At 41.4% G+C, this 26,784-nt stretch overlaps 2 protein-coding genes across 5 annotated transcripts; one reads left to right on the plus strand and one right to left on the minus strand.

Annotated features, from left to right (window-relative positions):
• Nucleotides 1-592: 592 nt before the first annotated feature.
• On the minus strand, nucleotides 593-14,279 carry LOC115373521 (grainyhead-like protein 2 homolog). 3 transcript variants are annotated; one of them, XM_030071967.1, is made up of 16 exons: nucleotides 13,962-14,279; nucleotides 12,989-13,175; nucleotides 12,106-12,331; nucleotides 11,885-12,015; nucleotides 11,671-11,726; nucleotides 9,997-10,255; nucleotides 9,694-9,805; nucleotides 8,392-8,486; nucleotides 5,171-5,329; nucleotides 4,962-5,019; nucleotides 4,106-4,245; nucleotides 3,948-3,985; nucleotides 3,258-3,349; nucleotides 3,011-3,096; nucleotides 2,062-2,126; nucleotides 593-1,894 (listed from the first exon to the last, which is right to left on the minus strand). In XM_030071967.1, exons 1-16 carry the CDS (start codon nucleotides 13,973-13,975, stop codon nucleotides 1,780-1,782), a joined length of 1,833 nt encoding a protein of 610 aa, XP_029927827.1. In that variant the 5' UTR covers nucleotides 13,976-14,279; the 3' UTR covers nucleotides 593-1,779. The 3 variants fall into 3 exon arrangements, with proteins under 3 accessions (XP_029927827.1, XP_029927828.1, XP_029927826.1); XM_030071968.1 differs by having other exon boundaries at nucleotides 10,099-10,255; nucleotides 11,885-12,331; nucleotides 13,962-14,278; XM_030071966.1 differs by having other exon boundaries at nucleotides 11,885-12,331; nucleotides 13,962-14,278.
• A 1,488-nt stretch (nucleotides 14,280-15,767) lies between these two features.
• On the plus strand, nucleotides 15,768-20,413 carry LOC115373523 (zinc finger protein 706). 2 transcript variants are annotated; one of them, XM_030071969.1, is made up of 3 exons: nucleotides 15,768-15,924; nucleotides 16,909-17,057; nucleotides 18,745-20,413. In XM_030071969.1, exons 2-3 carry the CDS (start codon nucleotides 16,923-16,925, stop codon nucleotides 18,838-18,840), a joined length of 231 nt encoding a protein of 76 aa, XP_029927829.1. In that variant the 5' UTR covers nucleotides 15,768-15,924; nucleotides 16,909-16,922; the 3' UTR covers nucleotides 18,841-20,413. The 2 variants fall into 2 exon arrangements, with proteins under 2 accessions (XP_029927829.1, XP_029927830.1); XM_030071970.1 differs by having other exon boundaries at nucleotides 15,817-15,924; nucleotides 16,871-17,057.
• The last annotated feature ends 6,371 nt before the right edge of the window (nucleotides 20,414-26,784 follow it).

Raw genomic sequence — 26,784 nt, forward strand, 5'->3', positions numbered from 1 at the left:
ATTGCTAGAACAAGATCACTGTAACCCACCACACTGGGCGTTGACTGCACAGAGGATCCAAGCAAAATCATAGTAGGCACTACTAATCTGGCCTTGGTTACCCAAAAGTATCCAAAAGTCCTCAAATAGTTTGCCAAACCATCTCAAAGTGGTTACTTTTGCACTTTTGGGTTAATTTTGTGTAACTGCACAGTTTTGGGTACTTTTTGTCAACTGTTTCTGTACTTTGGGGTACTTTTGAGTACCCGAATACCTCGAAAGGCACGCACATTTTTAGTGTGATCCTGTGAGATGCTAGTGACATTTGTGATGCCAAGAGAGTACATGAACCAATGTTACTGGAAAGCTGGAAATCAGGATATCCAAAAAAAAATCTTAACACACTACTGATTTTAAAAGCAACACCTGTTCAGCCCTTTAACTTCTGGGTGTCAACGGGGTGCTGTTAGAAATTGGAGGCCTCTTCTCCGTGAGCTTTTTTCCTCTTAAACATTGTATTACAAAAGTTACCTCAGTGTTTCTCTGATATCAAAACAAGCTATTCATTAAGGCTGCACTGTCACAAGTAAAACAAACCACAGAGGGCAAACGATTGCATAAAAAACTATATTTATTGACTCATTTAAAAGAGACTATACAACACATTGCATGGAGCTGATGAAAGACAGGGAGGGTTGCACGTGTGTTTGCAGCAGTTACTCTGAAAATGATGACATTTCGATTGGTCAGCTGTGATGATTTGCATTAGCCCCAGAAAAGGGTTCTGTAAATTCATGGACCAGCTGGGTCTAGCGGCCTCTAACCAGTGTAATAAATACTAATGACTAGTCTCTTCAATGAGTGAAAAGCAATAATCAACCCGCGGAAGCAATATAGACAATGTAACAGCATCATGGAGCATTTGGCAGCCTTGTTGCATGATGGCACCTCATCTACTTATGTATCCACAAACACCAGTCTGAGCCTGGGATGAGTAGTATGTTCGTGTTCGCCAAAATATGGCCAATCAAACAAAAATCCCCTGAAATTGCTCACTTTGACAACATCAAGAGGTCATGAGGTCATTTTCAAGGAACGCCTAACATTTCAAACATGTTCATACCAAAGAATGTGCCATTACCTCAAAGGTTGCATAGCCTTGCTACGAAGCACAAGCCTCTCAAACATCTGATCAGGTAATTCATCAGGTAATCTGCCACCACTGTGCTGACTGAACGGCCTTATCATGAAATCAAGCTGGATGAAGGCGTTGACTAGGCTCTATGTGTTGAATCCCTGTGGCACAAAATGACTCGTCCTTTAGGAGAAGCAGTCTGGAAAGATTATCATGAAGGTTCTTTGATGAGCCACTAAGGACTTGAACAAGTAGTTAGCCTGGAAAGAGGAGAATTTTTCCCACCATGCCAAAGATCAACACGTTATAAACATTAGCCTTGTGGTCCCAGTACCAGAAGCTCTCCCGCAGCAGGTTTTCCACCAAAGTGGCACTGCATGTACCAGGATTATCCCCACTGGATGGTACTGAACCATGGATCCGTGTAGGGCAACAAATACTGCTAACTCGAGTGGTGGCGCTCCCTGCCTGCTGGGAGAAAGGGGGCACAGCTTACTAATCCATTATATGTTTGACCATCCTCAATTTGTCACTGTCATCTAATACTGGAGAGAATGCTGATGATTTCTGCAGAGAAACTGGTGTGGGAAGCTGTAGCCACACCAATCAACCAGCTCTGTCTGTGACAGTGTGACCGCTGACGCAACACTGAATGTGGGTCACTATCAGATCTCTGACAGAGTGACCCGCAGGCAGTCTGCAGAGCTCTCTATAGCCAGGATGAAGGTGTCCTCATTAGAGTAGTGCTCGATGATGTTGTCGTCCATGTGCACCAGCACCCTGAGGAAGACAAACCACAAGGAACCCATGTCATTTATGATCTCTGACGACTAAATTCTTCCTTGAGTTTAGCCAAATCAGTAACACTTTGGGTTAGTGCTGATATTACCACACAGTCCGAATAAAGAGTGACCATCAAATCTAAAAGCAGTTTGACTCTCACTCACCCTTTTTTGCTTTTCTTGTAAACTTTAGCCATCTTGTTAACAGGCACGGCGTATTTCTCAGAGATCTGCGAGAACCACAGTGGTAGTTTGGTAGTAAAACAGAAGAACAAACAGTGCATTTTAAGCATGATGAGAAGTATGGAGTCCTAAGAGTCATAATTATTCAACGTTTTAGTTTGGGTTCTTATCCAAAAAGTGGTACTTGCTACTCCATACTAGTGTGATAGATAATAATAAGCTTGTCCTGTCTTCTCCTTCCCTGTGGCAAGAACAAGTGCCTCACTGGGACTTCTCCAAAATGCATTAAGTGTACCTGGTCCAGCAAACAACACGATTTTAAGCGAAGACCCAAAGCTGAAAAATGTTTTGAAGGATGCACAGCAACATGCATTTGTTTGGGATTTATTATCAACGCTCTTTTCTAGCCTTCTTGCTTTCTAACTGGTGGAACTACTTTGTTTGGGTATCACTACATGACAGCTCCTCTCAGCACTGTATGTTTGTCTACTCGCCTGCTAGGTGAAGCTGTTGTTGTAGTGATACAGAGACAATATCGTTCCTCCAGTTACCAAGCAAAACAGCTAGAAAAGAGCATCAATAATGAATCCCAAACAAATGTATGTTGTTGTAGATCCTTCAAAACATTTTTTAAGCTTTGGGTCACCACAGGAAATGGTGTTGCTTGCTGGGACAGGTACACTTCATTCACTTTGGAGAAGAACACGTGGGTGAAGCGCTCATACTTGCAACAGGGACGGAGCTGACAGGTAAAACTTGGATGAGCTATTGCACTCATATGGAGCAGCCAATATCACCATATGGTTAAGAACCCAAACTATCACTTTAAGGACCGCATTTCTAATCTGGGACAGATGGATATTTTCTGACACAACAAAAGCAGTTATTTTACACTCCAGACAAACTAAAACAAAACTTGAGGAGTACTCACTGCCTCCATCAGGGCCTTGAGGGTTGGGGAGCGGAGCATCAGGGCATCAAACACCTCATCACACTCTTTCCTCACATAGAGCAGAACTGGTGAGGTGTGGATTGGACAAGAAAATTACTGATATTTCATTCATTCAGTGAAACAGAGAGGTATGAAGAGAAATCCACAATACACAGCTGCTTCCAAATCTTCTGTTCTAAAATCTAGCAACGAGAGCGAGAGCTGATGAGAACAAAGTGACACAAACCTTTCCTCTCCAGCTCCACTCGGGGGTTCTTGGGCTGTGGCGGACAGAGGTCCTCTTCAGAAACACATGATATCCGCTTCAGCATGACAGTCCTGACACACACACACACAAACATAACACACTGCACTGTTAAAAAGTGAACTGGATCCCTGCTTTGAAATGTGTTAACATGGAGGCTTTTGTGCCTCTGCTGAATCTACTGCTCATTCAGTCCATCTGAAACCAGGAGAATAACATATTGATATTGTCGGGTGAAAATGTCTCCAAAATGTCAACTTGTCAGGGACTGAGAAAAAAACAGCTTTGTTTTTAGCTTGATCACCATGCAACTTTAGCTTATCTAACTCATTCTGAAAACATTTTATAAATCCAGAGAGTGTAGTATTTTCTCAACCTACAGAGGGGCAGGTAATCCTACAATTGGAGTTACAATATTGAATTGAAAACTGGAATTGTGACAACTCTACCCAGCAGCGATAATACATTAATTTTTTAGTCAAGCCTGGCAATCAAAATTGCCAGACATAATCTCTCTCAGCCATTAACTCAATCAGTCGATCAAGCACTCAGTGGATTTGTCACACAGGAGTGCTGCAGAGTGCAGTGAGCTGGAGCACCATAACAGAGTTTGGAGTAAAACACAAGTGTAAAAAAATAAATAAATAATAACTGAAGACCTAAGACACTCACCCATCTCTTTCTACATCCTCAGTCTTAAAAGCAAAGATCTGCAAATGGAGTACAGGACAGAATGAAGCACAATGCAAGATACAAGATAATGAGAGAGAGAGACAGAGAGAGAGAGAGGGAAAGAGAGAGAGAGAGAGAGACAGAGAGAGCTGCCTCACCTGGCCTGCTCTCTGCAGGTTTCCAAAGTGGACATCAGGGATGAAGAGTACTGGCTGGGAGTCCAGATCCGTCATGGCCTTGAACTGCGTGCTCTCAGCTTTCTTAACAGGAGACATCGGCCCCGGGTTGCCACTCTTCCCTGATCCAGACAAAGAATGAACTCAGCATCTGTTGCCGGGCAACAATCTTTCCATCCTCCTCTTCATCCCGTCTGACTGACTTCACGGTGCTGCGTGCCTACAGTCCTGCCACTCCAACTCACATCTGATTAGATGGTCTACCCTGTAGCTAATGTCTTTATTACATCTACTTAACTCATGTTTATTATGACTATTATGAATGTGAAACTTCTTAATATGGATTCAATTCGATTCACAATTTACTAGTTGGCAATTCAATTTAGGAAAAAATTGTCCTTTTGGAACAATTCGATTTCAAGTGATTCAATAATTTAATCCCATACATTTAGCCAAAATTGTATATCAATAAAATAAAAGGATGTGAGACCATTATTTTTCTTCTGAAATGTGAAAAAATAGGCAATAGAATTTCTTACATTATAAACTAACATTTAATTTAAATTGACAAAAAAAACCTTGCAATTTACAGTTTTCTGTTAGATCACCAAAACAGATATATATTTTTAAGAGCTGTCAATAAATCAATTCAAAGAATTTCATACCATTTCAGGCCAAAGTCAGAGCAATTTCTTGCATTTATTTGTTGTACTCAATTGATGCAGTTGAACTAACAGAATTTATAATCGATGCATCGATGCATGCAATGCAATTAGTCATTACACCCCTGATGAATATGCCTTATTTCAAAGAGTGCTTTTATCCGCACTGTTTTCACCTTTTGCCCTTTTCCTGAGCTGCTTCTTCTCCTCATCACGTAGCTTCCTCTCAGCCCCCTGCCAAACACACAAGCGTTCAATGTAAATCAAAGTGCAGAGCGATTAAGTATGCAGAGACACAATAAAGGCAAAAAGTCATCAGTGGCTGTGCAAATGCTCAACTCTCTGTGGGCTGCAGTCAGTGGGCCGTGCTCGCGTCTGTCCTCACCTTGTCACAGAAGACCTTGATTTGAGCGAAGGCCCTGTGGATGGGCCTGCTGCTGCAGCTGTTGTAGCTGTATGTGTCGATCTGGATCATCAGAGGCATCCCCTTCACGCCCTTCTGGGAGGAGAAGTCTGTGCTCAGACAGTTCACAGAGATAAAGACCTGAGAGAGAAATGTGACGGGGTGAGAGGGTTACTGCAGAGACAGCAATGTCAGCTCTCTCAGACAAAAGTCAATGACATTCAACTTGACAAGTTAAAAACAAGGTAAATTTATGGCTTTTTTATCCAAACAGGCAGAGGCAGAGAGGGAAAGACATGATCAGCAAATAATTGTCACATGGGATGTTTTAAGAGCAAAACAGGTTCATTTGGTAATCAAATTATGCACAGGTTAGGAAAGAGATTCACACACATTCAGTGTTTTTATGGTGAGGGTAGGTGAGAAGGTTTGCCTGTGAAGCAGCATACTTTACTTGTATGTTTGTTACTGACATCTTGGACACTTTTTATTCATCTTTTCAAATCTCCTCAATAGTCTCTAAGTATTAACACCATTGTATTTTATATTTTACTTGCAAAAGTTAAAATATTTCAAAATCAAGTCAGCCTCTTGTCCTGTCCTGACCATGTCTGAAGTCTGACAATAGAAGGGTTTCCTTTGATTTCACTGAAATAGGTAAAAGTCTCACCCAAATGTCAGATTAAGTCCTATTGTTTAAAGCATGAGTAGGTCACCATAAACAGCAACGCCTGAGGTTATCTTCACCTGTTTAATTATATGACAGCACTGATTCCCATGCTTCATGATAACATTTCTTGTGTAATGCCAAACCACCTCAACCAACTCTGCTACATCAAGTCCTGATGACACTTCCAGTTCAACAGGACAAACAGCCTGAGCAACAGGTCTGCGGAGATGGATAACGGTAGAGATTCCTCACATCGACTCAGCGCCGTTTTCCCACTACGAATCATCAACAACATCATGCCTGAACCTGCAGAGGCAAGGCCTGATTGCTGGGAAGGCCTGAAGCACAAATAAGCCTCCTTCACTGCTCCACAAATTCACACCTCCACAAGCCCATGCCACTGAAGGTTCACCAGAAGCACTGGATGTGGTGGTTCAAGAGTGTGTGTATCTGTGTAGGAGGCTTTTTGTGTGCTTATGTGTGTGTGATCATTTAGATTACAACCCTCCATAAAAAGCAACAAATTCATAATGTCACTCCAAGTCGCTTTTCAATGGTACCCGTTCAATCTAGCACAACAAAAACAGGAAGTAGCTCTCATCTCCCGTAACCAGCACATTTATTACAACGAGGGCAATGACTGTTGCTGCTTGGTAACAGCAGAGTACTGCAAAACAAAAAAACAAAAAAAACGAATCATTCCCCCCAAAATATTTCTGTATGCTAGCCTACCACAGCCTGATTGGACATCCAATTATCTTTGGAAAACCAAATCCAGGCTTGGCACAACACACACACACAGACATGGACACCTAATGATGATGACATGTCAGCCTGTAGTGGCCCACAACAACACCTGATTCAGTGCCAGGCAGATAAATGAAAAAAAGAGAGGTGTGCTTTCTGCTCTTGTTCCTTCCTATCCCCAGCGGGCTCTGACCCTGTCTGCTGGCTCCGGAGGGCAACTGCACTGATCAGTCGGCAGCAGCAAGGCTGATAATGAAGAGACAGGCCCAGAGGGAGGGGTTTCTAGCAGTTGCTGTCACACAGCACAGCCACACTGACCCAACACAACACAACCTACTCACTCAGACAGGAATTCAGTGCTCTGATGGCATTCTGTGTCCTGGGGAAAGAAAACATTCCCCAGGTTAAAATCTCAATGAAATGAGAAACAACTTTTCAATTTTAATCTATGACAAAAAATTGAATACACAAAAAAAATATATGAAAATCCCATGACAACTCCCTCCTGGAAAACAGTGCATCTTCAGTGTTGATGTAATGAAGAACTAGTCAGTGAGAACAAATATTTCAACCAATAAAAATATCAGATTTTTGAACAATCACACCCCTCGCATTGAATGAAACTGCCTCTCCCTCCCTGACTGACTGATATCCCATAGGTTTGCACAAGATGCCTCTGTGTTAAACCCTGTCCCAACAAGTTCTTTCAGTGTGAATTTGAGAAATTATTTTGAGATGACACAACATACACCATGACCACCAACAAAGCAGAAAGTACTAAAACCGCAGCATACACCAACTATACAAAAGGCACAGCTGCTATCTGTCTAGGTAAAGTTATAAAATATCTGGTCCCTCTTCTCAGCATATGGTATCTTACTATAGTGAGGTATGATCAAAGCTAGACAGACTAAATAAAAATACATAACTTGACATGACATCATCATATGACCACCTGCACACTTTAAGCCACAGCAGTGACGTAAACATGTGCGCCCAACAGCGATTATTCATCCAGGATGCTGCAACTGTGTCTCTTGCATCAAGACTATTTGTGGACTCCTCATTAAACTCTTAAGCCAAATGGGGGCCACAGCTGCCATCACCCAAATCCCAATACCCCGAGGGTGGACAGACTCTGTGTGTGTGTTTACTGTCTGCCTTTATCCAAGTGACCACCTTTACAAAGGTGAAATCCGAGCAGCTCCTTTCATGGTCCGTTGCTGGCTGCCAGGCATGTCTGGATCCCGGCTAATGACCGAACACAATGCAGCTGACACTCCCTCTTTCATGGAGGACAAAGAGCAAGGAGTGTGTTTACTTGGGAGGGGGGCACATATGCTCCACAGAGTGACCACCATCTATTTTGCAACCCTTACAATCACAAAAAGGCCCAGCAGTTTGCTTAATAAGGTAGGAAAGGTTTAAAAAGGGTGCATATATATATATATATATATATATATATATATATATATATATATATGCACACACACACACACACACACACACACACACACACACACAGTTTAAACAGAGTTTCTGCATCCAAACTTAACAAAGAACACAGATTTCTGGCTTCTTTGAGCAGGTTTCAGTGTCTGGGAGCTTTGTCCCAACAAAAAAGACGTCCATCCACATTTTCAGCTATCTCAGTGGTGTGAGATGGCAATGGATTGAACTGCTCTGAGGGTAGATGAGAACACACTGAGCAGAGAAAGTGATTTCAATTTACTTATTTCACTTTAAAGCCAACCATCTCTTTAGTGGAGCAGCTTCTCTTGTTTACCTTGGCTTCCTCGTTGACATCCCAAGTGAAAGACACGGCGTTATAGGCAATTTCTTCAACGTTCCCAATCGTGCTGAAGCTCTCTTTGTAGTCGGCTGTGTGTAAAGCAGGGATCAGAGAAAACAATAGCAGTGGGTGTTCGGCAAGTAAGTTAGGGTCAGCCATGCTTTCAGCATTTCAGTGCACTTTGAATGGATTTTCAAAGTTGTGGCAAAGATGTGGAGAGAGTTAGCATTGGAAGTCAATGTCACACATACATGAAAAGATTTACTTTCATCACAGGAACACTGAGAAACAGCTTCTACCCAAGAGCTGTCAAACTATAAATCCCCACAAAACCAAATACTGGACACTGAGCTATCTGCCTCTCCATAGCCATTCTGTCACCCCTGACTCTGCCGGCATCATTATTATTATTGCATTATATTACTTACATTATATTGCACTATTATTATAGTATTGTTACATTATTAGATCAACAGACAGATCGATATTTACAGTATTGTATCATTTATTTTGTTGCAGCTCCTCTGATACTTTACTGATTAGTACACTCTATTACTTCACTGCACTCTGTCACTCTGTACTGTATGTCATGCATGTTGTACCGCAACTGAGAGACCTAATCGTCAGCTTTGTTGAATTTATCTTCTCAGCGTGGCATTTTTCACCTGCAACACAATTTAAGCCAACCAATCCAAATCTAGATGGGTAAAGATTTCCACATGCTCCTTGTTACCCTCTTACACACTAAACATCTGAGCACGTAGGCTCATACCCACCCATCTACATTAGGCTGTACTCATCACCTGGGTATTGGCATAAACATGCTAGACACAACCCCTGGTTCATTCCAATCCATTCTCAACCACACGTTGAGGCCTGTCTCTTGCTGATCATACGGGATATGGCCTCCGTCCAGGCCCCCGCCCATTTCTCCCTTTAACGTCTATTCAAATAGAGATCTTGTAGCTGTGTCCTCCTGGGGCTGTTGTGAGAAGGTGAAATAGGCCGTTATTTAAATGGGCTCTACTGTGTCACGTTTCACCCCAGGAAACCCGGCAGCTTTCTCTTAGAAGTTTCTACAGGTTTGCCACCTGCTCTCTGTCACCCTGTGCTGCTTTATGTGTCAATATGCGGTTTTACATTTGATATTCAACACCTACGGGAACATGCCATTTTAGGATATCTACTTATTCCCCATCTGTTCAACCCATGAACCCCGAAAGCTTGGGATGACTTTTTTGTGTCATAAAAAAGCGGCAAGCTTGTCAAAGAGGAGAATGACAGTAACAGCCATACCGATGTCCAGGACTCTCTGTTTGGCAGTGTGTTGGCGGGAATGCCAGTACTTCCAATTTTTCAGCTGCTCGTCTCTGCTCTTGTCTTCACCAAAGACCACCATGATAACGCTCTGTAATAGAAACACCAATATACCCAGGTTGAATCACAATAACAATCATATTATGAAGAAAGGACATTTAATTGACTCTGATGTTTCATATTACCCAACAGTTAGAGGTCACTTTTATGTGCTAGCACTACCTGGCAGTTTAATAGCCTCTACCTCTTTCAATACTCTGTTCCCCACTTCCCCTCCCTCACCTGTACAATACTGTCCCGCGGCAGATCAGAGCCTCCCATGGTGCATTGCTCACTACTGGATGGGCTCCCATCAGGCCCTTGTGATGGCGGCGGTCCACTCACCCGCACTTTGCCTCTGGTCTGGTGTAGGCATGATCTGGCGCCGGTCTCAGTCAGCGTCACAGCGTAGAACTGGCCTCGGTTCAGGTAGGCCATGGGTCCGTCTCCTTGCCACTGGCGCAGGGACATGCTGGCCTCCAGAGAGTAGTGGAACGAGTTCCTGCATGGAAATGAGGAAATGTGGGACTATGGCAACCACAATTAAGATATCACCGTTAAAGCAATTATTGTTTTTTTTTTTTTTTATAAAAATGAATAGGCATTTTGCTACTTCTCATCAACAACTGATATAAAACAGTAATGACTGTTCTAACAAGTTCAAACTGTTTTACATTTGCTATTCTAAACACTCAGGGTTTTGTAGGTTATGAGAAAACCTCTGATAAAACAGGAACTGTTGTGTTTTACATTCCCAGTGGCTTGTTTGAAAAAAAAAAAAAAACATAAGAGTCGGCTAGTTAGTACGAGAGGTGATAGCTGCCATGGCTCTAGAGATAAACCGAAAAAAAAAAAAAAAACGATCGCCACCAACAGAAATTCAAACTCCATGGGAAAAAAACCATCACAGCAGTGGGGACACTGTTTGAAAAATGATCTCTGGGAAGTGTGGTGTAGAAACACCACAGCAATGAAAATTTTGCACCAATGGTGTCACCAAATCAAAAAAAAAAAAAAAAAAAAAAGACGACGAAGAAGAAGAATTAGGGATGCACGATAATGGAGTTTTTGCCAATATCCAATATTTTCCAACTCTCTCCCGTCTCTCCTGCAGTGGAATTAACATTTTATTTATTATTGTGAAGGCCCACTGGCAGATACAGACATGAAACACAATGCTTTTCAAAACATACACATTCCACTGGGCAAAATAAGAAAACTACTTCAACTTAGGATATGTAAAATATACCATTTATATATATATATACATAAAAACATTTTCTTTCAAACAAAACTGTAAGACTCATCCTGCTCAAACAGGCTTGGATGATTGTCTCCCTGAGAAAATCCTGACAACAGCCACAATCAGGGCAGATTTGACCTATTTCACATTTCAACATGTCATATCGGCAGAACTCTTCACTTCAGGCCAATATTTACAATATTTCATTTCTAAAGCCAATATCGGCCAATACCGTGCCAATATTACTGTGCATCCCGAATAATAAATAAAAAGCATCTTGAGGATAACCATTTTAAGGCCATGTTATCCCTCATGAACTAAATAGTTTGGAATGAGGAAAAATTAGTTCTGAAGCAAGCGTGTCCAAGGCTTCTTTACACTGCAAATGGAGCATGACGATCAGACCATGACAGCATGAGGTGCTTTTTGCTTTGTTTATTCTGAGCTGAAAATGAAGACTTTTGGACTTTTCAGAGGTACTCCTACACGGAATAGAAAAGCTTTAATATCTAAAAACACTTCTGCATCAGAACTCTGAGTGTGCAGGCAGCTCTCACTTGTTTCAAAGGTAAAAATAAATAAATAAATAAATAAACATAAAAGTGACATGAATCTCTTTCAATTGCAAAGTCTACATGTTTAATGTTTTTGTTTGAATCTGAATTCTGACTTACACTGTTTGACTGTGGCAGAATTCATCAATTCCTGAAGAGGGACTTGGGTGGTAGCTCTGTGATAGAGACATATAATAAAGACGTATACATTTAAAAAAAAAAAAAGAAAAGAAAAGAAAAGAAAAGAAAAAAGAAAAGAAAAAGTATAAGCGCAACCAGGTAGCTTTGCAAGGAGTGAGACAAAAAACAGAGGTTATCAAAGACTAGACTTCACCTCCTCTTCACCAGGATAAGCATCCTCATAGGTGCTGTCTGGAGAGCTTCTCTGATCATCTTTCAAGTAACCGGGGAGGGACATGGTGTAGCGGCTCTGATCATACACCATCCTTATCTGCTCCTGCGGTTCTGCTCGGAAGGACACCCCAGAACAGGGCTTTACGTATGCCGATGTGGATGTTGGGTCCTCTGTTTTGACCAAAGCTAGAGCTGCCCCACCTGCACTGTCACTTCCTCTGACCTCCCCTGCTGCACCTGCAGCTCCGTACTTGGAGCCCTGATGTTCTGCAGCGGCGATGTTGTTTAGAGAGAGGTTGACAGGCATGGATCCCAGAACCTGAAGGTGGTTTCCCAGCACCTCCAAGTTCCCACAGTTATCAGTCCCTGCAGCGGGCAGGTCTGTGGGTTTAATGCTGCTGGGTACAAGCCTCTTCTCCCGAGGAACCTGACAGGATTCGTATGCAAAGATGTTCAGTCATATTTTATCAGCACAGTCTGATACATGACAAGGATCTAGTGTACGAGTGAGCAGAGAGATTTCATCAAGGGATGAGAGGGAATGTCATCCCTTCTTGTTAGCTCAAATATCTCCACACCACACGTCACTTTACATTAACTGACCAGATTAGCCAATTGGTTATACGGTATTTACAGTCGATGTAAATATATGCGTGGTTCCAAAAATACTGACAAATAGCCTTCTATTTGTTTCACTGAGGAGATGCTAAGCAAATTTGTCTATCAAGTAGGGATGGGTATTAATACAATATTGTCAATGATCTTTGAACAGAAGTTAAACTGCGATGAAATAATAATATCTACCTACTATGATACACCACTGTGTTGCCTAGATTAAATACTGAAAGCTAATTAAAATCTATCCCAAAATGAGACCTGAAACAAATCGGGGGACATCATTTGAAAATTTGAGTTTTATCATACTTCGTAATTTACCATGTTGTTAAAAATGGTGAAAACCACTTTGATAACTGAGCATGCGGCCTCATTTTGCATGTGTTCTCAGATATCATTATGTATCTGTATTGAATTAATTTCTCACAGCTAACAGTGATACTAATTTTGTCCCACTATGAAGCCACACCTTGTAGTAGTCATACAGCAGTCCCAGGGCTGCTGCGCTGTCCTCGTCTCCGTTGATGCTCATCATGGCCTTGGTGGCGGCCGTCAGAGGGTTCTCCAGGTACGTTTTCCACGCCTCGTCCTCACTGCTGAACACTCTTCTGGAGGGCACCGACACCTCGTTTGGTACCACCACTACCAGCCGTTTACTGCAACAACGAGACAATGGTCAGAGACAATGAGGCATGTTATTACCACAGAGCCTGTCTGTCATTAAAGAGGGCATGTCTGCCAAGCCACAAGATCTGCCCGAGGCTGTTTCTCACCAAACTTCAATCACATTACCCTCTCCTTGCGAGATGTGTTTATGTAAGAGCTTCTGTGAGGAATAACTGCTTGTACATCTCACAAATACACACACACAGAGACACACACACTTCTGACTGTCAGAATGTGAAGTGGCTGATCAGTTATGTTTTAAATGACACATTGTACATGCACACACACTGTGTATCTTCTGATGTGTCATAGCTACTCAGGGTTAAAGCAAAAACTAAGGAAGAATTATATTCACTAAATTACTGTCACAGTTAACTGATGACTTTGTTTTCTACTAGTTTTGTTTTCTACTATGACTTTGTTTTCTATTTTATGATACTTTACTCCTATGGCACTTCTATAGGTTTCATATAACACACCTAGGCTCTAACTGTAGGGATTCAACATTTTGCTACTATATCAGCGGTATTTTTTATTTATTTATGTATCTATTGTAACAATGACATGAAAAGCATCCTGTTGAAGACCAGCACAGTAGAGCAGGGATGAAGAGTCTAGCACTACCTGAGGAGAAGAGTCTAATTAAAAGCTAAAAGTAAGTCTCAAGTCTCGCCAACACAAGAAAGAACATACTTGTATTTTTTGCATTTTATAACTATTTTATAAACTAGTAGAAATTAGCCTGCTACCCATGAACGCAGATACTCCTCTCTTACCTGTCCAGGTCCATGTTGCCTCCGGGACTCGCCAAGGTTTTCCAGGACTCGCTTTACTGGACTTTCTAGTTGGTGTCGCTCACAGTCTGAGAGAGAGCTGACACGGAGATTAGCTACGCCTACAGGAAGCTGGCTTTACTCCGCTTTCCAGCCCAAACACCCGGAGAAAACATTTCAATCCCAATTAATCAAACAGCCTTTTCCAATTTTGTTGGCACAAGGTGGAACATTAACCCAAATGAACCGAATAATGTGCCGCTGAAGTTACACGAGCCAGGTCCTCCTCCAGTTTGAAAATTATCAGGTAGGACGCTGCGCCACCTGAACACACTATATGTAAACAAGGAAAGAAAAGCGCCTCCGTGATTGGTCAGCTGCTCCTCCAGGTGCTCCTCCGGATGAGAGGGGCGTAACCACAGAGGGCTCCCCATTAACGATTTTCTGCCTCACTGAACTTGTCATAACTTTTTTTTTTCTCACACAGCATGTACATCTCCACCTTATTTTCGTCCGTCACGTGTTTTCCTCTTAGATCAAGACACATATGCACGACCATTAAAATCCACATCAGAGAGGAGCAGGGGTTTTAAAACCTTTTCATGCCTTGGACCCCCAGGTTTCATGAATTACACTTTGTTGAGATGTCCTATAGGCTACCAGAGACATATGTGAAGTCTGGCAAATAAAACATAATGCTATAGATAGATAGATAGACAGACAGATAGATAGATAGATAGATAGATAGATAGATAGATAGATAGATAGATAGATATGTATGTATGTTTGTATGTATATATATATATATATATATATATATGTGTGTGTGTGTGTGTGTGTGTGTGTATAATATATATATATATATTATACATACACACACGTATTACAATTATTATTATATATCACGATGATTTCCGTTGAATAATAATTGTAGTGAAACTAACTCGAGATGCCTGAGGAAACAGGTGCTTGCTTTTATTCTGTTTTATTTCTTTGTGATAATAATCAACTACTTAAACTTATTTCCTGCCTAATGTAAATTATCATCCTTTTTATGCAAAGGCCAAGACAAGCTTTAGGGATTTCTGTCTCTCCCTGCACTGTTTCCCTCTTTATTTTCTGCCTTTTGTATTTAATTGTGTTAGCTCCCGATATGAGGGAAAAGAAGTTTTCTGCTCTGCCTGTGGCCCGTTCTGTTGTCTGTATCATGACACCTTGTGGTTTAATATTGAACCATACACGCAAAGAAAATGTAATTTTGGATGGAACGCTACGGATTTGGTCATATATTCACACTCTTTTAGAAGTTATGTTTTAGGGGGTGGATGACTGGTTAAAGTTCACTAACATAAGTGCAATTACAAGTCAAACTTGTGTGTAAGTAATACTTTGGTATTATGCTTACATTCTTACATCAAAACAGGATATGATGCTCATGTCCTAAACAGATATGAGCAGATCCTGTGGTTCTGGTTCTCAGTTGCTGATAGAAATTATTAATCAGAGTCAATAAAGGAGGATTATAGTTTTTATTTCATTGTTTTGTGCTCTTTTTACTTAATTATTGTTGTATATTTGTAAATTTTAGCTATCCTGATTCCTGCTTTTAATAAGTCGATTAAAATGTGAATTTCACACCAGCTGTAGTATTTCCCCACTTTGCAGCTCAGAGGAGTTAAGTGCTGCTTAAAATCTAAAACAAGGCACCAACCATCTGTGACATGACTCATTTTGCGGTGTCCACCAACAGGTCATACTGATGACTTGTAATAACGTGCATCATTGGTTTTAGAAGTCCGAGCTAACGGGGAGCACGTGAAGGTAGCACATTCATCCCGCTCGGCGTGCGCACGCGCACGGCAGCATTTAGGACAAACTAGTAAAAGCCACGGAGGGTAGCAACAGAGTGCCTACCTTTATTTCGTTTTTTTGTGGTTATCTTCTGCAATAACTTTATTTTTTCCAGGTAAGACATTGATTTAACAGATATTTTTCTCGCTAGTGCTTCAGTCCCTAATATCAAAATCGAGCAGAATATTTGTGAATACGACCCTGTGCGCCGCTGTTAGAACCGGAGATTTGTTAGCAGCAGCTAGCGATAGCAGCCGGCTAATGCCTTTCTGTCTGGGTTGACGTTAAATGTACTTTATATGTGTGCTATAACATTACACATAGTGATATAGTCCATGTCGACAGGGCGAAAGTGTCTAACCACAGCCGCTGCGGGGATTTTTACATTTTATTAGCGCGTGTTTTGTAGCCGGCGACGTCCTGCCAAGAGAGCGAGCTAACGTTACGGTTAGCCGGCACGAGCTAACTTACAGTTGAGATGAGGAGGCATGGCGGGGTCCCATCATCCAAGATGCTCCTGTGGAGCTCAGAGATCTGTGGCTGCCCTCGCCCTGTGAAGGCTCCCGTAGAGCTCAAACCGGCACTGGCCTAGTTTCAGCTCACTGTGCCTCTCAACTTTGAATGGCTGAGTCTGATTTTCTTTGGGGATACTTCTGAGTTAATTGCTTTTCCCTGTGACCCAGATCGCTGCAATTAACCTAGTTTGAAAAGGTGTTTTAACAGCTGCTATTGTCTCATATTTGGTGAGGAATGGTTTATTTTAAGAGCTAGCTGTCCTTACATGAACTGGACATCAACTAGGCGCAACAAGCTTGATCCTGAGCAGCCGGATGTACCTGATGTGCTGGCCAAATTTGTACAATATCCAAAGCATGGAAGCTCAGTGCCTTCAAGTTAAGACACAGAATAGGTTGTATTGTCAAAGACTTATTTCCATCACTCTCTTAGTATGTTAAGCAGTAAGCATGCCATCAGAAGTGTCATTCTAAAAAAAAAATAAAAAAAAAAAAATTGCAAGTTAGGTGTTCATATTTTATCTGTGTCTGTCTTTTGCCTATCAGGTTGTCTCACTGGTCAAACTCTTGTATCATTTCTTAAGGTTTGGCTTTCAGTATGGCCCGTGGGCACCAGAAGTTCCAGTCCCAGCAAAAGAACGCCAAGAAACAGGCAGAGATCAAGAAGAGCAAAGGCCATGACCAGAAGGCAGCAGCTAAGGCTGCTTTAGTGTACACCTGCTCTGTTTGTCGGGTAAGTGCGTAGTTGGAAGGCAGTGTGTTTGAACCAAGTTCATACAAAGGTGCCATTTTTTTTTTTTTTTTTAATCAAATATCTTATGTATAATTTAGTTTGAGGAGGTAGGGATGCACTGCTGCTGTTATCAAAGCTAAAATAAAGCCTAAGTATTTGGCACTGATAAAGTGAGCTGATGCCAAGAGATGCCATGGCTTGCACACACTCTTGTGCAAACTGGCACTTGGGTATATTCTTTCCCATGTTAACCCCACGGGACCAGTTCACAATGAATGAAGATGGAAAAGAGGTTACATGATTGATATAAGTGAATATGATGTACTTAGTATTGACGAGTACTCAGAGAATTATTCATACATGTGCTTGATCCGAAAAATGCCCTCCTTTCAGGAATGTAGGGACATAGTGTGAACCATGTACACAAGCATTTTGACTAAAGATAAAATTGAAGAACTTTTTTCTAGTGATTGTCTTTCAGGCTAGGAACAATAATAAACATTCTTTGTGTTTTACAGAAACAAGGTAAAATCAACATCAACAATCAGGCAAAGAGACATGGAAGAGGAGAAAACAGCAAACCAATAAAATGTCAAAAGAATTAAAAGGAGTTGTAGAGAAAGAAAACTGCAGTCAGAAACAGGCAAACAAGGCAGGAGAAACAAAAGAGAGGAAATGGATAAAATATGCAAAACAGGAGGGTTAAAATACACATTAGGAAAAAAAAGCTTTTACATAAACATGAGTTTTGAGAAGTGATTTAAAACATTATATTGACTCTACACCCTGATATTTAGGAACAGCCATGACCATTTGTGTATTGCAGGCTGTGTTTTGGCTCTGAGGGCCTAACATGTCAGAAATGTAAGTAGAGGAACTAGGATTTGTACACAAGCTCTGAAGCTAACAGGTGACCGGTGCAGAGAGGACAGGATAGGGATAATGGCTTTCTGATGGAGCACAGAGAGAGTGCTGTGTCTAGCCAAGGTGAAATAAAAGCACAGATAACCTTCTCAAGGTCAGCAGAGGATAAAAAAAAAACAACTTTCAGTTACCCATTTTCCAAAGTAACCTACTTGAAATCTCCTCAAAAACACCACTGGCATGCAGCTACAATGTAACACAGATGAAGTTGGTGTAGCAGGTAAAGAAAAAACAAAACAAAAACACTCCACCACACCTTCGTGATGCATCGTGTCCGTGTTTGGTGTATTTTGAGCACAATAGATGAGGCAAGCATTAGCTAACTTGCCAATTTTGGGCCAATTTGGCTATCGCTGCTTCAGTGAAGCAAGTAAATCATACAGCAAATTGCAGTATCAATATATATAGTTCAGACTTTTCTTCTATTCACTTTGTGTCTGTCTTAGCACTGTTTACCAACACCATACATGAAAGATACAGTGACATACAGTTGTAGTCCATTAATATGCTTTCATTACTAACAATTATTAAATATTTATTTTCAAAATGACAGTGTATTGACCAGAAATACCATGTGAGAAGACCAGCTTTGTGCAGCACATCAGCTGAAACTATATTGCTACCCAGATATGATTATATAGGGAAGCACTTTAATATAGTTAAAATAATATCATTACATTAGAGTGCTTCTGTCATCTTGTCATGCTGAAATGTGTATTGTACAAATTTCTAATGGCTCTGTTTTTTTTCTACACCTTTTCAGACACAAATGCCTGACCCAAAGACCTTTAAGCAGCACTTTGAAAGCAAGCATCCAAAGTCCCCGATGCCCCCAGAGTTGGTCGGTGTGGAGGCATGAGACACTGGCCCCTTGTTCAGAAAGACAGTTGGAGTTCAATCAGGATGGGTCGAATACATTTTGCCATGTTTCAGATAAAAATATCCTCAGTACAACTTAAATGATTGCCCTTGCTGCCTAATTTAGTAATTTATGTATGGCTATTCTATGCAGGGATGAAAACTGTACTCGCCTTCTTGTCCAAGGTCTTTGTTTTTTAGACTGGATTCATGCAAAATTTTCCTCATTTGCAAGAATTTAGATGGGGGTTAGCGGTGAAGGTGTAAACATAGCAACCAGAGACCCTCTGTAGGCTTGTGCCAAAAGTCCATAAGTTCTGTCGCTGGCTGTAAACATGATGTTTCTATCTGATCATTTCAAAATGTTAACGCTCACAAGACCAACTTGTCCCTGGGCTCTACCACCGTTACTCCATCTCAGGGCTCCCGCTGTTTCAGGACAAGCTTTGAATTCAGACAAAAATATGAATTGGCACTGACTCAGCTGAACAAGCTTGTAATGTAGTTAATGATACTTGGAGATCATCTGCATTGTAAACCAGTGTACTGTGAAAGCCACAAGGGGTTTTTTACTGAGAGTTCTGATGCACCGGGGTGTGGGAGGAAATTAGAGTTCATGCTACTAGGGATTGGAAAGATAGTCATCCAGAGCCACTCACAATGTATTCTTTTGAATGAATTCAAATTTACCTCAAATCTGCACTGTTTTTTCCCCTCATAGTTATTTTCAAAGAGGATTAGCCCATACTTACTTGTTCATGTTAATATATTTAAAAGTCATTGGCGCTGAGAATTGCGCATTGCGTTTTCCCTGAGATTTTTCTATAAATATGTCAAGTCCATGTCTAATGTGAGGTTCTCATGCACAAGTTGTCACATCTATAAATTTGACCAGAGAGGGCGCTGCAACTTTACTCATAGCACATCCATACTTGACAGTCTCTTTGACTCTTCTCTTCATGGAACATTGTGACAATTACATTTTTTTTTTGTCATTCCCCTCATCCTGTTAAATTGTCTGTTGTGTGAATTTTGAGAGAAATAGGATGAACATGAAAGTTTGCACTGGTTGTTGTAAATGATGATGCAAATGAGCTACTACTGTCCCTCTGAAAAACAGTCTGTGTTTGTGGCACAATCATGGAACACCACACCATATTTGATAATGACTTTGTTCACTACTGTTTTCCCAGATGTGTTATTTGTCAGAAATACCACGCTGGCATCTTGGCACATACGAAAACCACGGTCTTTGATGTTATCCCGTCATGATGGTGCAAAAGTATCTAGATTCTAACGGACCTTGCATTAGAAGTCTGACCTACATTACACTGAAAGTTAGTTTTGGTTGTTATTTTGTTATTAGCTAGTTATCTTAGCATGCTAACAGATTTAATTTATAGGAAGAAGCTATTTGAAATAAATTCGGACCTACTGTCATTAACCACTGATGTTATATCACTGTGCTAAAGTATGGACTGACAACCAGCCATGTTTTTACTCTTATTATAATCATATCTTTGTCCACGCAATGTAATGTATAGCCTTTTAATAAAGGTATTACTTTTATATGAGCTACTGCTGATCTGTGTTTTAAATTGTATCCTCAGAAAAGACTAAATATGTATGTGTGTGTGGGGGGATGCGTGTATGTGGGTGTGTGTAGTGGCCCGATTGTGCTGGCAGGTTGATGTTTAAGATGCATTCACTGAATTCTACAGACGTAAATTGCACAAACTCAAACTGCACTTAAACACACATTAAAGGACAATGGGTTGCTATGGTGATGTTATATTGTTTGCAGAAATAAATTATATTGTTGAAAAATGTTTTGTGTGTGCTTTATATATTTATATTGAATTATAGTAATTAATATACATTTATAATATTTGCATATAGTGTTGTTGGAGTGTTCTGATCTAGCTTTAAATTCTGTCAAAGAGGATATTTCTGGCAGAGGATGGAAAAAAAGTTAAAATATTTGACCTTAGGATGGCAGATTTGCCATCCTGCTCTCATCCACATTAAAGATATGTGATTTACTGGATTCTGTGTCAACGCAGCTTCAGGCCTGTTCCAAGCTGAGCATCAGTTGGTTGAAAAAGCAATTCATCATTACATTTGTAAGCAATTTCTGCTTATGGCTTATTTGCTTATTTCACATTTTCAACAGAGCAGTACACCTTGGATGAAAGACCGTGTTATACTTTAAAGGTAGCCTCGGTAATCAGTGTAATCTATCACACATTTGGCATTTCAGTTGTGCCCTAACTACGGGCTCTAGAAATTTAATATCACTGCCCTATTGGTTGAGTATTTTTCCCTGGTCAGTTTACACCTTGGTGAGAAACCAAGGCCTCTTTTAACAGTTGCTCATCTGCTCTGTTGATAACAGAGATGATTTTACATTTAAGAACTTCACACATGGTGAAAGTAATTATAAAGTGATGCCTCAGTGGGAATGTGTTCTGGTAAGCACTGAGAAACAGCAACTCCAAGTAATGATATGGCTTCTTGATTAGTCACATCCTTTATCCATTAATACCCTCATATCCTGTTGAATGTGTTAAAAGATCTGTGTTGCTGGAGAGATTTAATCCCCTCAAAAGTAATTAAGGTAGATAATGCCTTTGAAATATTAAACCTCTTTTAGAGAATGCTCCTTACAGGATAGCATTCTCATTCTGTTGTCTCTGAGTGTGTTTAATTTGCCTGTTTGTTTGCTGCTGGTCCAGTCCCAGGGCTGGGGTGATAGGTGATGAGATAGGCACACCTATGGGAAGCAGATATACTGGAACTTCACAATCTTGTTTCAGCATTAATAAGGTTGATCTGTGAGACTAATCTATAATAATTATATGTAAATTCTGTCGCTGTGGCACTGTGCAAGTGGCAGTGAAAGAGCTAGTGGTTACAGTGGTTCCTGTGTTCCTGTGCTAGTGGTTACAGTGGTTCCTTTCACAATTTTGTATTGTGTTTTTATAGTTTTTAATATTATTTCGGCATTCTTGGACATCACAACAATAGATACAAGCTGGTGGTTCAGGGTTTAACTTGTTTTGTTTGTTGTTGGAAAATTTTAGCTGGCTCAAGGCAATGTGTGCACCAGTAGAGGCAGCATAGTTTACACACAGGAGAAGCTGACAGCACTATGAGAGTTGGCAATTTTCTGAGGAGAAAATGCTGGAAATCCTGAAAGAGGCAGAGATTTGTGAAAGGAAGAGAAGGAAATGTAAACCTGCCATCATCATGGGGAATGTGAGAGCACTGGCCGACAAGATAGATGAGTTAGCAGTGTTGACAAGGAGTCAAAGGGAGTTTCAGGAATGCATCATAATGTGCTTTACCCAGACGTAGCTGCACAGCCACATCCCAGACTCAAGCATGACTGTCCACAGCTCTCTGACTGTGCAGGCACACAGAAATCGTCAGGAGAGCAGTCAGCATATGACAGAGGACCCTGTCTTGGCTTCTGGCCATAGTGGACATTCCCTCTCATCCACTGCACAACACTATGGATGTAACAGCTGGTACCAGCGTAGACTCATCTCCAGCTCCTGGTTAGGCTGCTTGGTCTGACCACTGGACTGGGGTGGTGCCTGGAGGAGAGGCTGACAGTGGTGCCAAGGAGTGAACAGAAGAAGCTCCAGAACAGGAAGATGAGCTGTGGCCCCGTACTCCAGGGTAACAGGGGAGAGGAGAAGTGTGGACCCAATGGATGATCTGACAGCAAAAAGAGGCAGGTACAAACATCTGGTATGGGTGACAGCTGTCCGGTACTTAATGCTGTCTTACCCTTTCCTCAGTGATCTTTGAGACTGCCCCCAGCACACAGGAAGAAGGCAGGGTGTTGGTGGGGGACTTGGGGGCTCAGAAGAGACAAGGCATTGGGTTTAGTGTTATTAGATTGGTAAGACAGGGTAAAGTTGAAACAGTTGAAGGAAAGGCATTGAGGCACCTGGCATTGAAGCAATCCACTCCAAGTTTTTGTGATCCATTCCAAACCAGGAAAGAATGCTGCACTCCATCCAGACAGTGGTGCCACTCCTCCACGGCCACCGCGGTGGCCAGCAGCTCCTGGTTGCTTACGTTGTAATTCCTCTCCATGGGTATGAGCTTCCGGGAGAGGAAAGCACAGGGGTGGGTTTGTTATCCCTTTGAGACCACTGAAAGAGGACCACCCTAGTGCCGACACATGAGGAATCGACTTCCAGAATGAACTGTTGGTGTGGTAACAGCAATGACCTCAGTGGGATCCATTGGATCCAAAATGAAACCCAGGAATGCAACAGAGGAGGCATGGAACTCACTCACTTTTCAGCCTTTACAAAGAGCTAGATGTTGAGGAGGCGCTGGAGAAACCTGCAAACGTGATGAATGTGTTTTTTTCATTTTTTTCTTCATGTTTTCCAATTGGAGAAAAGATGAGGATGTCATCCAGATAGATGAAGACAAACAAGTTCAACATGTCTCAGAGAGCGTCACTCACCAGAGGCTAAAACACAGCCAGAGCACTGGTCCAAAGTTCAAAGGGGTGTTGAAAGCAGTTTTCCATTTGTCCACCTCTCTTATCCCAACTAAATGGTATGCATTTCTGGGGTCCAGCTTAGTGAAGATCTCAGCTACTCGCAGTCACTTAAAAGCAGAAGAGATGAGAGGGAGAGGACACATGTGTTTGATGGTGATATCATTCAAACCCCTGTGGTCAATACAGGGACGAAGCAAACTGTTTTTCTTGCCAAATAAAAAGGATCCATTGCCAGCAGGAGAGGACAATGGTCAGATTATTCCAGCAGTAAGTGAAGAGTCAAGGTTCTCATCGCCTCCATCTCTGGAGCCGTCAGGCACTAGAGGCGCCCCCTAGGGGGTTAGGTACTTGGGTGCAGGTTAATAGCACATGGATTGTGACAGGGCAGATATGTAGGACAAGCCTTGTAGCACCTCCTTGAGGTCAAGGTAACAGGGTGGGACTTTGACAATGGGCAATGGCCAGAGAAATGAGAGAGTCAAAGTCTGGAGGAAGCTCAAGAGGAGGTACCTGTTCCTTTATGGAGTCGGCTAACCCATGGGGGAAAGCGTTGAAACAGCAAGACCAGGAGCCCAGTGTTTATGAATAGCAACTCTCACCATTTGGAGCAACATGTATCCCATGTTGTGCTACCTATGCAGTCCACACACATGTCTAATTTGGAAATTGGCCTGTAACTGCTGGGAGTGAGGACATGCAGTTCTGGTTTCATTAACAGAGGTTGAACAATGACATGTTTAAAATGGGATGGGACACACCCAGTGGCCAGACAACTGTTAACAATATGCAGGATGTGTGGACAAAGTGTATTAAGATACTTTATCAGAAAATTTGCAGGTATGATGTCTAATGGGAAAGATTAGGGTTTCATGTGTGCACCAGGACTATTAAACATGTCCTGGCACTTTAAACCCCAATCACTGGTGCCCCAACTAGGTTAAAACAAACGCAGTGAATCACTAACACTGTTTGACCTAGCTGTCCTCGCTGTCCATATGCCTGCCCTCAGCTATGACTACACTTATGAGGAAACCTGGGTCTCATCTTATCACTATGGCAAACAGTGGCATCTCTAAGCTTGTTTTACACATGTCCAACCAGGTTAACAGGTTTTGAGAACTGTCCTATACAATAGTTTCTTTCACTCCTGAGACAAATGCCTCTCTCCCACACCCCCATCTCTGTTTCAAGATGCAGGTGTGCATAACCGTTGATGGTGCAAGACGTAGTGACATATGATGTGGTCCATACTGTTACTAGTCACCTTGTTACTCAGCTACATGATCATTTGGCAGTCACATTTTTTTTTTTTTTAAATCAGTCATTTGTAATTGCTGTTCAGTATATATAGAAGTATCTCATAAATACTTGATCAAAAGATAATTTGATGACACATTTCAGTAATTTTTATGTGATTTAATAAGATTTATTAATGTAAATGTTTAAGAACAATAGTCACTAACAAAATAATACAGTAATAGGTAATTCCAAAAGACCCTCCAGTGGCCTGAAAGGTGACACTGTCTGGTGCCCACACACTATAGATAAATTAAATGTTTGAGTCCAAAATAACCAAACAAAGTGCTGAGAGGGGTTGTATGTTCTATTGGCACTGCAGGCTGCAGACAGACTCCTCCAAAACATACAGCACAACCTAGGCCCAATATTTTATCACAGAGCCGCCCACAGACAGACATATACACAAAACTCATATTAGGACATGCAAACACATGTACTAAAATATATTAATTGTAACTTTTTATTGTGCATCTGTAAAACAAAGTTCACAAATGGAAATCTTACCTGATGATTACAACAAGATGGTTTTTGGCAGACAAGTTGACAAAATGAAGTGGAAATAAAAATGTGATAATCAATTGATAAGAAAAATTCTTATCCCTTCCAGGGGGGGTTCAGAGATCACCGTCAGCAATAAAACTGTGTGTGAGAAAAGGAGTGTCTTGTCTAGAGACCCATATTGCAAACTGTGCATCCTGATGGTGGCTGACTTGGCAAATGAATGTGCAGAGTGACTTGTTCTGGTTGAGTAGGAAATTATTCTCGGTGCTCCAAGCACTAAGAGCCTTTACCTGGCAGTATTCTACAGACTCTACTGAAGATTAGTGCACATAAACTACTGAGTAGTGAAATCAGCAATCATGTTAGAAAAAGACAGATATAACATGTAAGTGTTATATAATTGAATGATTTTGCTATTCCTTCTTTGTTACACAATACAGGGCCTTAGCAGCGCTCACATTTTCTTGTGTAACGAGTAATGACATTTGAAATTATGAAATAACATGTGCCTTGTTGTAATTGCAGGTTTCGAACAGAGGTGTTGTATGGCTTTGTTGGATTCAAGAATCTCTCTGGGAATTTCTTTCACCTGGGTAAGAATTTGTTTCGTGTGTGTGCATGCATGTGTGCATGTTAATGTACTGGTGACTGTGTGGGTATGCGTGTGTTGGCACATGTGTGTTCATGCCTCTCAACAATGTGTGGCTGATAGCAGTCAGTGTTAAAACTCACCTAACCAGTCAGGCTACTTTAGGTTCCCTCGCCCAACCTAGTATTTTTCCCTTTACTTGTAAAACATCCAGTTTGCTGCCACAGACCCTCCTAAGCCACACCTTCACAACCGAAGAGATTCTCTCCCTTTGTTTCAATGAATGCATCATATGCAACTTTGTATTCTCTCTAACAGTTATCAATATGTGAGCCAGCTCATTTCTACAGCCAATATTATCTGATCTGCCCTTAAATAGGTTACAGGCTTGAAACCTTGGCCCAAGGGGAAAACATGTGACATGGCAAAAATAGCTTCACTCTCTCCCTGTGGAAACCAAGCAGCATGCAGAAATAGTAATTTCTATTAGGCAAGCTAGCTCTGTGTCCTGTGTTCTACTTAGTTTGTGATGCCCTCAGCATCTCTAGCAAACATTCCTAATTGCTGTTACAGAGATAATTTGACGAGGCCATCACAACTGTGTGCAAATTGACAATATCTCATTCTGAAAGAGGAAGGTCATTCTGGTAAGTACAGGGCTTGGCAGTCTATACTGGAACCAAAAGGTATGAGTCATGTATTTAACTCATATAGCATCACAACCACCACTCATTGTCAAGGGTCCTGCCCAGTCTTGAACCTAATCCTGTGCAGTGTGAATTAAACAAGTTGATAGGCTCAGCTAGGATCTGTGTCACAGCACAGCACTCTTGCATGTCAAGCACCAATCTTGTTAGCAAGGACTACAGCTTCCTCTCACTGTTGAAGCCTTTCGTCCTGTCTCTGTTTTCAGCAGGGATAGTATTTGGACAGGGCACTCAGGTTGATTACCCTTTTAGGGCTACTGTGATCTTACTTGGTCAAGTTTCCATAAATTTGCATCTCTCCTTGCTCTGATGCAACACCAG

Source organism: Myripristis murdjan, chromosome 16, assembly GCF_902150065.1.
Source record: "Myripristis murdjan chromosome 16, fMyrMur1.1, whole genome shotgun sequence".
NCBI lineage: Eukaryota > Metazoa > Chordata > Actinopteri > Holocentriformes > Holocentridae > Myripristis > Myripristis murdjan.

What these genes read in the sequence shown, in the direction of transcription:
- LOC115373521 (XM_030071966.1), bottom strand. An exon ending in GCTCAGGAAAAGGGCAAAAG is followed by an intron (nt 4,246 to 4,961) that starts GTGAAAACAGTG and finishes TGTCTGGATCAG; the next exon opens with GGAAGAGTGGCAACCCGGGG. An exon ending in TACAAGAAAAGCAAAAAAGG is followed by an intron (nt 1,895 to 2,061) that starts GTGAGTGAGAGT and finishes TGTCTTCCTCAG; the next exon opens with GGTGCTGGTGCACATGGACG.
- LOC115373523 (XM_030071969.1), top strand. Translation starts at nt 16,923, where the DNA reads ATGGCCCGTGGGCACCAGAAGTTCCAGTCCCAGCAAAAGAACGCCAAG. An exon ending in ACACCTGCTCTGTTTGTCGG is followed by an intron (nt 17,058 to 18,744) that starts GTAAGTGCGTAG and finishes ACACCTTTTCAG; the next exon opens with ACACAAATGCCTGACCCAAA.